The sequence below is a fragment of the Pantherophis guttatus genome, chromosome 17 (assembly GCF_059756535.1).
Source record: "Pantherophis guttatus breed Tessera chromosome 17, ASM5975653v1, whole genome shotgun sequence".
Classification (NCBI taxonomy): domain Eukaryota; kingdom Metazoa; phylum Chordata; class Lepidosauria; order Squamata; family Colubridae; genus Pantherophis; species Pantherophis guttatus.
In genome coordinates this window covers 9,620,526-9,636,759 of record NC_142079.1, presented here as the reverse complement: position 1 = coordinate 9,636,759, position 16,234 = coordinate 9,620,526, and the positions used below count along the sequence as shown (strand labels likewise).

At 43.9% G+C, this 16,234-nt stretch overlaps 1 protein-coding gene across 1 annotated transcript in view; it reads right to left on the bottom strand.

The window, feature by feature from the left end:
• Nucleotides 1-11,878, bottom strand: part of ZDHHC8 (zDHHC palmitoyltransferase 8) — a 71,301-nt gene extending 59,423 nt beyond the window's left edge. The window contains exon 1 of the mRNA XM_060683836.2: nucleotides 10,949-11,878. Within this exon, the coding sequence (XP_060539819.2) occupies nucleotides 10,949-11,052 (104 nt within the window). The 5' untranslated portion in view covers nucleotides 11,053-11,878. The remainder of the gene's footprint in view (nucleotides 1-10,948) is intronic.
• Nucleotides 11,879-16,234: the final 4,356 nt, after the last annotated feature.

Genomic DNA, 16,234 nt, shown 5'->3' with positions numbered 1-16,234 from the left:
CTACTTGCATTTTTTAACATGCTTTCGAACCGCTAGGTTGGCAGAAGCTGGGACAAGTCACAGGAGCTCACCCCATTACGCGGCACTAGGGATTCGAACTGCTGAACTGCCGACCTTTCGATCGACAAGCTCAGCGTCTTAGCTACTGAGCCACCGCATCCCCTAAGCAAGAATCTCTATGAACTGGCTAATGCGGAGATATTTCTGGGCCACTTCAAGGCTACAAGATCAACCTATCGGTTGCCTTTGTCTCAATTGAAAGCAAAAACCGACAAAGAAATATATTGTTGGTTGGATGGCAATAACAGAATAACAGAGTTGGAAGGAACCTTGGGAGTCTTCTAGTCCAGCCCACTGTTCAAACAGTAAACTCTATATCATTTCAGACAAATGGTTGCCCAATCTCTTCATAAAAACCTCCAGTTTTGGAGCATCCACAACTTCTGGAGGCAAATTGTTCCACCGATTAATTGTTCTCACTGTCAGGAAATTTCTCCTTAGTTCTAAGTTGCTTCTCTCCTTGATTAGTTTCCACCCATTGCTTCTTGTCCTGTCCTCAGGTGCTTTGGAGAATAGCTTGGCTCCCTCTTCTTTGGGGCAGCCCCTGAGATATTGGAAGACTGCTATCATGTCTCCCCTGGTCCTTCTATTCATTAAACTAGACATACCCAGTTCCAGCAACCGTTCTTCATATGTTTTAGCCTCCAGTCCCCTAATCCTCTTGGTTGCTCTTCTCTGCACTCTTTCTAGAGTCTCTACATCTTTTTTTATATCGTAGTGACCAAAACTGGATGCCGTATTCCAAGTGTGATCTCTTTGGCCTCTCGACATCTTTTCTCATATCTTCTGCTCACCTTAAGCTGCCCATTTTTGTACAATGTGACCAGGGTTGGGCTTCAAAAATTTTAGCAAGGGGTTCTCTGCCCGGCTGCTGGGTGGGCGTGGCCATGGCGGGCGTGGCCTATTCAGCCTCCTGCACCACAGCAAGGGGGGGGCTTTCTGTCCTCCCAAGGCTCCGGAGGCTTTTCTTGAGTCTCCGGGAGGGTGAAAATGGTCTCCCCAGGTTCCGGAGGCCCTCTGGAAACGGGCCCGTTTCCGGCCTTCCTGAACTTCCAGTAGGCCCATTTTTCTCCCTCCCCGAGTCTCCGGATGTGCCGCACTTACTTGCATCCAAAACGGGCCGCATGGGGACTCCTGGGAGGGGCGCCAGCCAGGAGTGGGATTTGGGGATTCTCCGAACTGCACAGAATCTTAGCTAAAGGTTCTCCCGAACCCCTACGAACCCCCCAGGAGCCCAACCCTGAATGCGGCTCAAGGTTAGAACCCCCTCTTCCAAACTGAAGTGGTTCGGTCCAGAAGGGTCTGTGCCCCTGAGAAAGAAAGAGCATCTCTATTCCTTAAGAATTGTCAGACTGCCATTTTTAGAAATTCCAGCCAGTACAACAAAAGGTGTAGAGCAGTGTTTCTCAATCTTGGAAGCTTGAAGATGGGTGGACTTCAACTCCCAGAATCCCCCAGCCAGCAGCGCTGCTGGCTGGGGGATTCTGGGAGTTGAAGTCCACCCATCTTCAAGCTACCAAGGTTGAAAAACACTGGTGTAGAGATTAAAAAACATGCTGAGAACCGTAGGCCAGTATACAGTGATAATTTTTTTTTCCTGGAGTGTGCTATTTCAGGTCATGGAAGGAAAAGGAGATTTTGTGAATCAGCCAAGCTTTATTTAAAAAAAAAAACCAAAAAAACCCACTTTGTTAGGGATTGTGGTAACGAACAGCCGCTGTTTTAAAACTTACACAGTCTAAAGATAAAGATCTTTCTGATGAGCTTGGGTTTTGAGCTTTTGTAAACTCTGGATGTTCTGTTGACACAGCACTCTGTAATTTCAATTACAGGGCCTAACTTAATTAGAAGCGCCGCTAATTAGTTTCAAAAAAGAACTGGCAACTGCTGTAAATACCCACCAGAAAGCAGATCGAGAGAGCAAATGTTACTTCTTGGGAAAGCAACCTTTCCATGCAAGGGCAATTTCAGATCCACCTGATGAAAGGGGGCGGCTCTTGAGCAGGGAAAATCACAAGAAGTCAGATTGGTCAGCCTTTGCAAGATAGGGAACATACCAAATGAGCTAAATTTAATTTACTCTAAGGCTACATTAACAGAATCTTGCAAGTCTGAAAGTACAGATCTCTCACCGTCTCCTTTATATCCTTAGACACTAGGGAGGGTCCCTTCTTGAGTCTCTTTCTCCGCCCATTATGTAACTGTGGGCTATGCTGTCTCTTATCGGACTGCTCCCTAGGCAGCCTCTCTTCTCTCCTTTTCTGCCCCAACTCCCAAGGTCATTCCCACCTACCATTATAACCGCCTCCTTTACAGCCCGAGAAACTAGGGATGGTCCCTTCTTGAGTCTCTTTCTACACCCATTAGAAAGCTGAGGGCTATGCTGTCCATTATCTAATCATTCCCTAGGCAGCATCTCATCTCCCCGTCTTCCAAGGTTTTTCCCACATAGCATTACAGCCCTCTTCTTTACATCCCAAGAAACTAGGGAGGGTCCCTTCTGAACCTCTTGACCTGTCCATTGTCCAGCTGCAAGCTAAGCACTCCCTTATCTGACCGCTCCCCTGGCATCATCTCTTCGCCCTATCTCCCAAAGCCTTTTCCACATACCATTACAGTCATATCTTTTACAGCCTGAGAAACTAGGGAGGGTCCCTTCTGAGTCTCTTTCTCCACCCATTATGCAGCTGTGGGCAATGCCATCTCTTATCGAACTGCTCCCTAGGCAGCCTCTCTCCTCTCTTTTTCTGCCCCAGCTCCCAAGATCTTTCCCACCTGCCATTATAGCCGCCTCCTTTACAGCCCGAGAAAATAGGGAGGGTCCCTTCTTGACTCTCTTTCTCCACCCATTAGGAAGCTGAGGGCTATGCTGTCCATTATCTAATCATTCCCTAGGCAGCATCTCATCTCCCCAGCTCCCAAGGTTTTTCTCACATAGTATTACAGCCCTCTCCTTTACATCCCAAGAAACTAGGGAGGGTCCCTTCTGAGTCTCTTTCCCCACCCATTATGCAGCTGTGGGCTCTCTGCCTCTTATCTGACCATTCCCTAGGCAGCATCTCTTCGCCTGGTCTTTTAAGGTCATTCCCCTATATACCATTACAAAATGGGAAGCTGAAAAGAAGTAAGATTCTTCTTAGATCCATCTTAGACTGCAGATCCGTTTACAATCAGTCCAGGTAAGATCAGCAAATGTGCAATTCAGCCACAATATAAAAAATGTGGGTACAAAGTTGGGTACAGCTCAGATATAATAACCCTCACATATCAACTGTAAATTATAAAAGGAATGACCTGTCCTTCAATTCCACAGAGATCAAGATTATGTCATCTCATGGTTAGGAGACTACTTAAGAATCTCAATATTCCATTCAGTGAAGATGATTGGATAAATATGTAGCAATGAAGTTGAATTTGCAAATCTCTCAATGTCTCTTCGTACATATACGGGTACAATAGCAGAGGAAAGCTGCATCATCCTTTGGTGAGTTGTTAAATTACATTGCTATTCTTTTTTTTTTATTTATTTAAATTCCCCCTTCATTATTTTTAGAAATAATTCAAGGTGGCAAACATATCTAACCCATGTCCCTCCTCCTATTTTCACCAAAACAACAACCCTGTGAGGTGAGGTGTGCTAAAAGAGAGAGACTGGCCCAAAGTCTCCCAGCCAACTTTCATGCCTAAATCAGGACTATAACTCACTCTCTCCCGGTGATTGGCCCAAAGTCTCCCAGCCAACTTTCATGCCTAACGTGAGGACTAGAATTCACCATCTCCTTGTGATTGGACCAAAATCACCTAGCAGGCTTTAATGCCTAAATCAGGACTATAACTCACTGTCTCCTGGCGATTGGCCCAAAGTCACCCAGCTGGCTCCTAAAGCAGAACTAGAACTCACCATGTCCTGTTTTCTAGCCTGATGCCTTAACCACTAGACCGAACTGACGGTATCTAATATTTGCACTTCTTGTTCGGTCTGTTGTGCCACTGCTGGAACACACAGTTAAGAGGACAGGGTACGGTCAAAAAAGCCAACACAAAGCAATGAATAAAGAGCACGGTGACGCAGTGGTTAGAGTGCAGGACTGCAGGCTACTTCTGCTGACTGCCGGCTGCTGCAATTTGGCAGTTCGAATCTCACCAGGCACAAGGTTGACTCAGCCTTCCAGCCTTCCTTCCGAGGTGGGTAAAATGAGGACCCAGATTGTTGGGGGTGATGTGCTGACTCTGTAAACTGCTTAGAGGGGACTGTAAAAGCACTGTGAAGCGGTATATAAATCTAAGTGCTATTGCTATTGTCCGTCCTTCCTTCCTTCCTTCCCAGTGGTCAGAATGCAGTATTACATGCTGACTCTGCCCACTGCCAGGAGTTCAATCCTGACCGGCTCAAGGTTGACTTAGCTTTCCATCCTTCCAAAGTGGGTAAAATGAGGACCCAGATTGTTGGGGTTGATGTGCTGACTCTACAAACTGCTTAGAGAGGGCTGTAAAAGCACCATGAAGCGGTATATAAGTCTAAGGGCTATTGCTATCTAGTTTGTATGGACACAACAGCTTTAATGGCATCATTTCGGCTGCCATTTTTAAAAACCCTTTTGACCATCTCTGAATGCAGACTTGGCTTGCTTCTAAGGTGGCAAACATAGAATTTATGCATTAGTACATCTTAGCTGCTTGGGAAAAATAAAACAGGCTTAATTTCCCAGCCGAAATGCTTAAGCCTGATATGGTTGCCTACCTTACACAGGGGGAGAAAAATATTAAAATATATGGTTACAGAACATCCCTCCACCCCCAAAGATGGAAAAACAGAGTTTGCATCATTTTTAACCCTGGTACTATCATCAAGGAGATCATGAAGAACGGTTGCAGGAACTGGGTATGTCTAGTTTAATGAAAAGAAGACTAGGGGAGATATGATAGCAATCTCCCGATATCTCAGAGGCTGCCACAAAGAAGAGGGAGTCAAGCTATTCTCCAAAGCACCTGAGGGCAGGAAAAGAAGTGATGGGTAGAAACTCATCAAGGAGAGAAGCAACCTAGAACTAAGGAGAAATTTCCTGACAGTGAGAACAATTTATCAGTGGAACAACTTGCCTCCAGAAGTTGTGGATGCTCCAACACTGGAAGTTTTTAAGAAGATGCTGGATAACCATTTGTATGAAGTGATGTAAGGTTTCCTGCCTAAGCAGGGGGTTGGACTAGAAGACCTCCAAGGTCTCTTCCAACTCTGTTATTCTATTCTATTCTATTCTATTCTATTCTATTCTATTCTATTCTATTCTGGTGAACCTTTGGGAGCCATTTTTTTACTGGGGGAGGGGCGATAAACGTCTTGCAAATAAAGGGGGAAATATCCTGATGAGACTGACCAAAGAAGACAGGTTAAAATCAATCTCTGCGGGCAAATAAAACCGGATTTATCACCGGGCCAAAAGGCAAAATTTGCTTGCTTTTTAAGGATTTTTTTTTTTTAGCTTTCCCTTCTCTGGCACTGGAGGACTGCATGGTTTGGCAGAAAGAAAAGGAGGAAGAATCTGCGCTGGAGAGAATTTTTCATATAAATGGCTCCTTCTATTTATAAATGGAATATTCCCAATATAGTTGAACGAGCGTGGTCCAGCATACCAGAGAAGACAGCTTTGAATGCAGGGAATGGAGGGGGAAAAAAAAACAACCATTGAGGAGTAAAGAGGCAGCGATGGGGGGGGGGAGAGGAGGAGGCTTTGAGAATTTTGACCCTTCCCCTTTGATCGTCAGCCTGCTATTTCGGCCCACCGTGGAAACCTTGGTCTCTGGTTAGGTAGCTGGACGAGAAGTCGCCAACGGGATAAATTATGCTTCTACCGCAGCTGGAGCTAACGTCAGAAATAGGTCTCCTAAATTTAGTTATTTCAATTCTTTTGGGGGGTGGGGAGATGAGGGCTGGTGGGGTCTGAAGAGAGAAGCCAGCCATTGTCATTCTCCTGGTGGTCTCCTAGGCATCGAAATTGGGGGGAGGGTGTACATAGGATGTTGATTTGAGCTCCTTTCCGAGTTCTTTCAAAGTCTTTACATCCATAGTTTGGTCTAGTGGTTAAGGCACCAAGCTAGGAGGTGAGAGACGGTGAGTTTTAGCCCTGCTTCAGGCATGAAAGCTGACTGGGTGACCTTGGGCCAATCACCAAGTGATAGTGAGTTCTAGTTCTACCTTAGCTGGCTGGGTGACTTTTAGACCAATCGCCAGGTGATGGTGAATTGTAGTTCCACCTTAGCTGGCTGGGTGACTTTTAGACCAATCACCAGGTGATGGTGAGTTGTAGTTCTACCTTAGCTGACTGGGTGACCTTGGGCCAATCACCAGGTGATGGTGAGTTCTAGTTCTACCTTAGCTGGTTGGGTGACTTTTAAACCAATCACCAGGTGATGACGAGTTTGTCCTGCCTAAGCTAACTGGGTGACTTTTTTTTTTTTGCTTTAATTTGTATGCCGCCCTTCTCTGGAGACTCAGGGTGGCTTACAATGCGTTAAGCAATAGCTTTCATACTTTTGTATATTTATACAAAGTCAGCTTATTGCCCCCACAAACTGGGTCCTCATTTCACCTACCTTAGAAAGGATGGAAGGCTGAGTCAACCTTGAGCCTGGTGAGATTCGAACCCTGCAGTAATTGCAAGCAGCAGATGTTAATAACAGTGCTTTAGTCCACTGTACTACAGGGACTTTAGGCCAATCACCAGGTGACAGTGAGTTCTAGTTTCTACCTTGGGCATGAAAGCTGGCTGGGTGACTTTTGGGCCAGTCCGTCTCTCCTCAGCCAAAATCTACCTCACAGGTGTGGTTGTGGGGAAAATAGGAGGAAGGAATATTAGATATGTTCGCCCCTTTTGAGTTATTTTTATAAAACTAATAAAAGCAGGATATAGATTAAATAAACAAACACACAGTTGGAAAGTAATTGAAGACACGGGCTCCATCTGAGATGGTGGATTGGCACCAGGAGGTCTCCAGGTCCATGAGTGGAGTTCCCTCTGAAGAACATCTGGCTACCTATATCGGTTGAGTCCCAAATGGGACAAAACAGATCTTCTACAATAATCCCTCCCTGCCTCTTGAGGGTCAGTGTAAGTAGGATAAAATAAATAGAATAAAAATAGAGAAATTCCCCACCATCATCATCAAAGGAGGAGCTGGAAAACCTGTGAAATACACTCGTTGATAAAAATTTCCACTACCGGTTCTCCAGAACTGGTCAGAACCTGCTGAAACCCATCTCTGATTAAATGTCAATAAACAAAGCACAAACCACCATTCAAACAGTCCCCGTAAAATAATTGAGGCATATACCAAACCCTAAATCTACTCTTGTACAACTCAGAAGCATGATTAGATCCACGCAACAGAGATCTCGACCACGAAAAGAATCTTGTAGGAAAACATTGACAAAACAGATCCCCAAGGAATATTGAGAAGGCCCATAGAGAAATCATGTTCGGAGCAAGGATAACTGTTTTAACTAAAAAGTAGATAAAAAGTAAGTTGTGTATAAATATTAGCCCTCACGTTTTTTTTAAAAAAAACACAGGTTTTAAATGTTTTTTTTCCCCCATGGGAAGGGAGGACAAACAAACTTGTAACTTGGCTACTATTTTGCAAGTTGCAAACTACTGCTTTTGGTTCAGACAGCTTATTCATTCCTGTAAAAATATGTATTTCTTTTATTTTAAAGAGCTGGGACAATAGGTTTCAGCGAAAGTGAAGTATGCAATTAACTCAGAAACAAATCAACCAGCCATTTAAAGGAAAAGGAAACAAGAGGGAGGGAGGGAGGAGATAGAGACAGAAAGACAGACAGACAGAAAGAAAGGGGGGGAGAGAGAGGGAGGGAGGGAAAAAGGAACAAAGGAAAGAGAAGATGGAGAGAGAGACAGAAAGACAGACAGAAAAGTAGAGAAAGAAAGAAAGAAAGAAAGAAAGAAAGAAAGAAAGAAAGAAAGAAAGAAAGAAAGAAAGAAAGAAAGAAAGAAAGAAAGGAGGGAGGGGGAGGGAAGAAGGAACAAAGGAAAGAGAAGATGGAGAGACAAACACAGACAGAAAAGTAGAGATACAGAGAGAAAGAAAGAGAGAAAGGAAGGAAGGAGGGAGGGAGGGAGGGAGGGAAGAAGGAACAAAGGAAAGAGAAAATGGAGAGAGAGACAGAAACACAAACAGAAAGGTAGAGAGACAGATGAAAGAAAGAAAGAAAGAAAGAAAGAAAGAAAGAAAGAAGAGAGGCAGAGAGAAAGTGGGAGGGAGAGAGAGAAAGAAGGAAGGAAGGAAGGAAGGAAGGAAAGGAAGAAAGAAAGAAAGAAAGAAAGAAAGAAAGAAAGAAAGAAAGAAAGAAAGAAAGAAAGAAAGAAAGAAAGAAAGAAAGAGAAGACTCGATTAAAAAACCAAGTAGGAAAAAAATCTTAGAGACAACATTTCATGAACAACCTCTTGGGGATTTTTTTTATTATTATCCTGACACAGAAGCTTAAATCTACTAAACATCCTTTCTTCCCCCCCTTACTGCTCTATGACTGAAAATCGGAGTGGAGGTGAGGCAGTACACCTGAGCAGGGGGATGCTAAAGAAGAGAGAACATTCTTTCCATTGCTTGTGCCCCCCATCCTTCACTTCCTCCACCAAGCCTGGCCGAGTCCTTCAACGACACTTCCCCTTCCATCATTGCCATCCAGGACAAATCTAGGCCATTTCTGCTAGACACAAACAGGCTAATAACCCATTAGAGGAGCGGAGATAGCCAGCATTTATCTTTCTAGCTGACATGCCATTTTAGGATCAAGTTACAAGGGCTTCAAAAAGGCATTGGAAATCGGTCCACAAATATATCCACAAAGATACAGCCCAGTCCAAATCGAGAAAACAAACAAACAAACATTTCCAGTCCAAACCAAGTAAAAATAAAATATCAGAAGAAAATGAAGAGCATCACACAAAGAGAAATAGAGAGAGAGAGAGATACACAGAGAGAGAGAGAGATACACAGAGAGAGAGAGAGATACACAGAGACAGACATAGAGAAAGAGAGGCAGAGAGATACAGAGAGAGAGAGAGAGACAGAGAGAGAGAGAGACAGAGATACAGCGAAAGAAAGATACACACAGAGAGAGACAGAGATACACACAGAGAGAGAAAGATACAGAGACAGACATAGAGACAGAGACAGAGAGACACAGAGAGAGAGAAAGATACAGAGACAGACATAGAGACAGAGACAGAGAGACACAGAGAGAGAGAAAGATACATACACAGAGAGACATACAGAGATAGAGATAGAGAGAGAGAGAGAGAAAGAGAGAGATACACACACAGAGAGAGAAGATATATATATAGAAAGAGATTTAGAGAGAGAGATACAGAGAGAGAGAGAGAGATACAGAGAGAGAGACACACACACACAGAGAGAGGGAAGATATAAATATAGAAAGATTTAGAGAGAGAGATACAGAGAGAGATAGAGAGATAAAGAGAGAGGGAGAGAGAGGCGCACACTAATCTCCCCTTAGAATTATAAGATAACCTTTATTGTCACTTTTTTCCTGTGAACACACTGGCACACAATAACGAATGACATTCTGGGGCCCGCTCTCAAAAGAAAATAAACATATAACCATACACACAATGCACACACATGTACATATGATTGAGATATATATATATACATATTATACATACATTACACACACACATTAATCTCAGTCCATTTTGAAGACCTGGCCTTCAGAGTTTATATACGAATGTGATCGTTTCACGAGGAACGTTGCAGGACTTACCAACAAATCTAAAGCAGCTCTAAAACGCTGCTAAAATGGAAGTTTCCAACTCAAAACGTTTTGCAAAAATCAAAAATTACAAAGCGAATCCTTCTTTTTCGTGCCACGCCAACTCATGGCGGCATCTTTCGTTCTTTCTTTTTTTTTAAAGAGTCCAACTTTGAAACCCAGATGGGAAAGTGGGGAGGGGGATGGGGAAACCATTGGGGAGGTGGTGGATTTCCAAAGCAGAACTAAACTTCTCCACCGTTAAAACGGTGATGGCTGATAATAATGATGAGTCGGGGAGAAACAGCTCTGCCAGCTGTTTTGTGCCTCCAGATCCTGGAAAAATTCTCCTCCCCCTCCCCAATTACCACCCGGGGGGGCTCCTAAAGGATTTCCTCCCCAACTTAACCAGAAATTTGTTGCAAAAGGATGGGGTAGAACGAAGACAGGGGAGGGGGTGGGAAATGGGGGAGGGGAGGCTGGAATGGGGAAAATAAACAAAATCTGGGTGCCTTTTTTTGGCTCGAAGGCCTGCTGATCAGGCTGGCACAGCCTAAGGAACCCAAGATTTAATTTTGCGGCTCAACTGCATCCAAGGTTCCCCACTTCCCAGAAGGTTGTTTACTTAAAATAACACAGCTCAAACACCCTTCTTTACCCCCCCACCACCACCACCACACCCCAAATGAAAAGCTGTGGATGGGTGAAAAAAAATTGACCGCAATAATTCAGTTTTGTTTTTGTTTTTTTTTTAAAAGGCCAGCAAAATCATTCTCAATGAGAAAAGGATGTACGTGCCGGAGAAGCCTTACAAAGTCAAAAAATCTTCCCCACCCTCTTCCCAAATAGCATCAGTCCCGAGAGAGAAACCTGCACCGTATTCTCAGCCAAAAAAAAAAACAAAAAAACATTTCTTTCTTTTTTTTTTAAATCTTCCTCCCCTGGAGCAATCCGGTGGTGCTGGCAGCTCACCGGTCCCATGTCCCAGAGGATTAGAAACCTCCATAGGTCCTTGTTATATATAGATATATTTTAAAGGAAGGGTGGATGGAGGGAAGAGGAAAAGAGAGAGAGAGAGAAAAGAGCTGCATTGGACTTACGTGAAGACGAAAAAGAGCGAAGTTGACCCCACTAATAAGGCGGCTGCGGTAGAGACGGGGATGTATTTTGTCGGTTTAAATCTTTTTCCGATACTGCTGGGCATTCTGTGGATTATACATCACTGTGCGTTAATCCAGAGTATCCGAGAGGCACTGGGGAGCCAGAGAGAGAGCCAGAGAGAGAGAGAGAGAAAGAGAGAGAGAGAGAGAGAGAAAGAGAGAAGGGGGGGGAGAGAGGACTAGGGCGTGGGGGAAGCCCCCGAGATGAAGGTCTTGCACTGCAGCGAGATCAAGCGAGGGGAGGGAAAAAGGGGTAGGAAGAGGAGGAAAGAAAAAAGGGGGGAAATTGAGACAGAAAGGGGGAGGGAGAGAAAGAGAGAAGAGGGAGGGGGGAAAAGGGATGGATAACAGCTGACCTCTTTTGCACAGGAAACTCAACCCACATAAGCCATCCCACTTGGCTGATGTCAACCAACCCCTTAAGGTAGCACTGCAGAGAGAGAGAGAGAGAGATGGAGATGATGGTGCTGGAAACAGATTTAGGAAGCAGCCATAGAGAGGAAAAAAAGGAAACGCCTGAAGCTCATCAGATGCCTCCTCAACCTCCTGCCTCTGAAGGCCTGCTCTCTTGCGGCTGAGCTGCAGCGGATTCCATTTTCTTCTTCTTCTTCTTCTTCTTCTCCAGACGAGATCCTTCAAGATCCCATCGCATCTTTGCAACCGAACTGCCACCCGGGGGAGGCGCAGAGGCAGAGCGAAGGAGAGATCCAGCAGATGGAGAGGAGGAGGATGGAGAAGGCAGAAAGGGTTACCGATTTCTTCGCCCCGCTGGCCATGGGAGAAGTTTTTGGGAGGGCGAAGGAGAAGATTTCCCCTTGGGATGTGGGCGGCCTTCCAAGTGGGTGAAGTCCGAAGGGCCAAGAATGAATCAAAGAAGAAAAAGGAAGAGGAACATAACAGCTCCACACCAGAGCCAGCTTGCTCCATAGAGCGGGGATTCTGGAGAATTTGAGACCTTAACATTATTTGATGCTACGTTGCTCCATCTCAGCTTTTTATACATAGTCAACAAGCCTCCTCCCAAAACAAACCCCCACATTTTTGTGTTTTCCATGGGTGGGGTATTACAACTCCCACAATTGTTGAGCTCCATAAGGGGAGAAGAATGAACACTTTGGATCAGGTGTGAAAAAAAACCCTCTCTCTTGGCCTTGCATTTAAACCCTTCTCCTGTTTTTCTTCATGTACTCTGAAAAAATGTTATTTCTCTATTTTATGGTTGACACCCTTTGGCTTCAGCTTGACAATTCCAGGGGGAAAAAACGGGGTGGGGGGTAACAGATTGCTCGATTTAGGGTTTTTTGTGGGTGTATGTACAGGGTGCGAATTACCTTGTGTATTACATAAATGTTGATATATAAATAGCACGACCGAATTATCTACAGAACCCAGGCGGACCTAGCAACAGAGTTCAGCCTGCATTAAGTAGACAGCCAGGATTAATAAACAGGCTGAATTTTACGATTATCTTAATTTCTCCCACCTTTAGCTGCAAGGGGTTGCAAAGGAAGTGAGGGCCATTTCTGCTCAGGGCTGCAGTTTCAGAATGGGCCTTCTGTCCACGCTGTCTTTCTGGTTGTGCGCCACAGAATAGGGTGGGAACCAAAACAGGCACCTGCCTTTAATTAGCCCAGTCAGAAATGTGAAGGATTCCAGTACACCCATAAGCAAAAACAGATTTTTTGTTTTGTTTTGATTTTTTTTTTTTTTTTTTGCATCCATTCTAACCATTGTTGCAAAATACTGCAATGCATCCTGTTTGGAGCACAATTGGAGGTTGTTGTTTTTTCCCTTCACGGACGGAGTTGGAAAGTTGAACCTTGCTTTATGTTTCAGCGTGGTCATTTGCCCGAAATCTGCCCGCAAGAAGACAACCTGTGGACCACGTCAGGTTTCAAAGTCCTTTTCAATTGCCGTTGGCAGGAAGTTAGGGAGAAAAAAGCCATGGTGAGCAAGTTCCAGAAGTGGCAGGTTGCCACCACTGCCTTCCCAAACTTGTCTCCCAGATGGGTCTGCCTACAACACGTACAGATGTGTTCGCTGTTTTTTAAAATTTGATTTCTATGCCGCCCTTCTCCGGAGACTCAGGGCGGCTTACAATGCGTTAAGCAATAGCCTTCATACTTTTGTATATTTATACAAAGTCATCTTATTGCCCCCACAAACTGGGTCCTCATTTCACCTACCTTTGAAAGGATGGAAGGCTGAGTCAACCTTGAGCCTTGGCGAGATTCGAACTTACAGTAATTGCAGACAGCTGGTATTAATCACAATGCTTTTAGTCTGCTGAGCTACCAGGCCCGTTGCATAATCCACGCGCAATTTTGCACCCGTGATGCAACAGCTGGCGCTTTGCTTTGGAGATGACTTTTTGTCTATTGTGCAGGAACAAACCTGATGGAGTGAAGGGCAGGGATTAATGTCCACACCTCAATTTGATTGCAAAGGCCTTCTTTTTTTAAAATATATAAATACATATTTATTAATATTTAAATATTTATTGATAATAGGAGGATTTGAGAGAACAGCACTGATGAAACAGGCTCTGTATTACCGGTACTAATTTAAAAAATAGCCTTTCAGTCAGGGTGGATTTGATTTAAATCACGATTTAAATCACTAGTAAAAAGGGTTGATTTATTTTTTTATATATTTTTAATATTATATTATATATATAAAATTTGATTTATATGCCGCCCTTCTCCGGAGACTCAGGGCGGCTTACAATGTGCTCAGCAATAGCCTTCATCCTTTTGTATATTTATACAGTCAGCTTATTGCCCCCATAACTGGGTCCTCAATTTACCTACCTTAGAAAGGATGGAAGGCTGAGTCAACCTTGAGCCTGGCGAGATTTGAACCTGCAGTAATTGCAGGCAGCTGGTCTTAATAACAGGGTGTTTAAACCACTGTACTACCAAGGCTCCTTTTTATTCGACATTTACATCTTTAAAATCTTAAAAGTTACATTTTTACAGCTTTCCAATACCTGCATCTTGAGTAATACGCATTTTATCCTTCGGCCCATTATATATATATGCATTTTGTTTGTTACATACTTATTCGAAGTATGCAAAGGCCTTCTAAGCAGATTTCAGGCAAAAACTCTGGGGAAAAGTGTGTGGGGGGGAAGGAGATTGAAACTGCAGTTGTCCTAACTGGATCCCTTAAATTCCCATCCCTGCCACTCTTTTTGAGGTAACCTGCCAACCTTCCAAGTGTACGTACACACACACATACATACACACAGGCCTGAAGGCCCTGGGGTGACTTTCACTGGGTTTAGAAGTTAAGCCAGATCAGGGTCGATTCAATACTTAAAAGAGTAGCAGGAAGTCCGAGTAGATGGGGGAAGTCCGAAAGCTTCCAAGATGATGGGAGATGGTGAAGTTTGCCAAGATGATATCATCACCATGATTCAAGTGTGAATTCAAGGTCTTTGGCTTGCCTCTTTAAACGATTCGCTCTGACATGCATCATCACCGGTTGGGGCTTAGCTAGGCGATGAAGGTTCTCGCCCTCGTCCATCTAATTGATTTCGTTAAGAGTTTAAAAGTTGGGCTAACTTCTACGTAATGATATCAAAGCAGTATTGCCAACTCGGTGGGTCTTTTCCTCAAGTTAGACATGTACGTGCGATCTAACCTTATCAACTTACCTGGGGTCCTTGGTGGTCTCCGAGCTTGGTGGTTTTCTGGCAGACGTTTTATTAACCAACTAGGTAACATCATCAGTGCTGGTAGGGAGGAGGGTTTGTAAAGGAGGACTGTAGAGTCCTTGGCGCCAAGTTTGGTGGTTTTCTTGCAGAACTTTCATTTCCAAACTAGATAACATCATCAGGGCTACCGGATCTTATTGAGCAAAAGACAATTGTCCTCTGGAGCATCTTTATCTATCGTACTACCTTTACCTATCTAGCTTCCTTTTTATTTCATTTTTTATGGTTGTTGAGTAGCCCATGGCAAGATAGGCCGCAAATAAATCTGATTGAGAATCTTGCCACCAAGAGCTAGGAATGCTCTTCCTCTGGAGATGATGGGGACCGAGTTTAAGGTTTGGCTGTACTATCTTCAAAAGCTGAGGTAGCCAGCTAATAAAACCACGTTCTCAATGTCATACTCTTCTTCAGATCCGTTTTGTTGCTCCAACAAGCAGTCTCCGAGATTAAGCAGTAAAGGTGCTTGGCAAACTCGGTTGCCAACGCAGTACGAAGTTGTACAATACTGTACAAAGTTACTGTAGAAAACACAGCTTGCAGTGAACATTATCGCAAAATCATATTGATGCAACTGCGCACGCTTTATCAGACCCCTTACTATTTTGTTTTCACCTGTTTTGTCAGAAACGGTCATCTATATATTATCTTCAGATTTTTAGTGCAAAGGCTAATGTGCGTATCTTGCAGGCGCTCAGATTTTTTTTTACCAAGGACCTTGTAGCCTTTATTATCCAAATTTGCTTTCGTTACAATGCAAAAAGAGATGAATTATTCATAACAGCTTCAAATAGCTTACGTGGTTACGATTTAGGGAATAAATCCAACTGATCCACCCCAACTTTACCAATGTCTATGTATTGTATTTATGTTGCAATGCAGTTACGACCCATCCATTAGCATTATTTTGCTATTATTGTGCACAATATTGAGCCATTCTTCAAATTCGTTTCAGGAATCCTGCTAAGGCGGCAAAAATGTCCTAGAAAGAGGTTTGTGTGTGTTTGTTTGTGTATTAACTGCTGGCAACTGCCTGGACATGTCCCTACAGTTTTCTTGGCAAGGATTTTCTCCTTCCTCGAGAGAAAGGGACTGGCCCCAAGGTCACGCAGTCAGTTTCATGCCTTAAGCAGAACTAGAACTCACAACCTCCTGGTTCCTAGTGCTACACGTAGTCCTCGAATTACAAGTTAATTTAGTGACCAAAGTTATGACACCACTGAGAAAGGGGACTTATGACTGTTTTTCACACTTACGACCACTGCAGCATCCCTGGGATTCAAATTCAGAGGCTTGGCAACTGACTCATATTTATGACGGTTGCGGGGTAAAACTTAAACTGTGTCACTTAGCAATGTAAACGTTTAGGCTCAATCGTGGTCGTAGGTCGAGGACTACCTGTATTCCAAACTGGCTCCCTAGACAGGGTTGCAGAAGTGCAAATGATAAAAAACTGCAGCTTTATTTATTTACTCGTACAAGCCAAGCGGCCGACTGTGAGAAACAGAAGT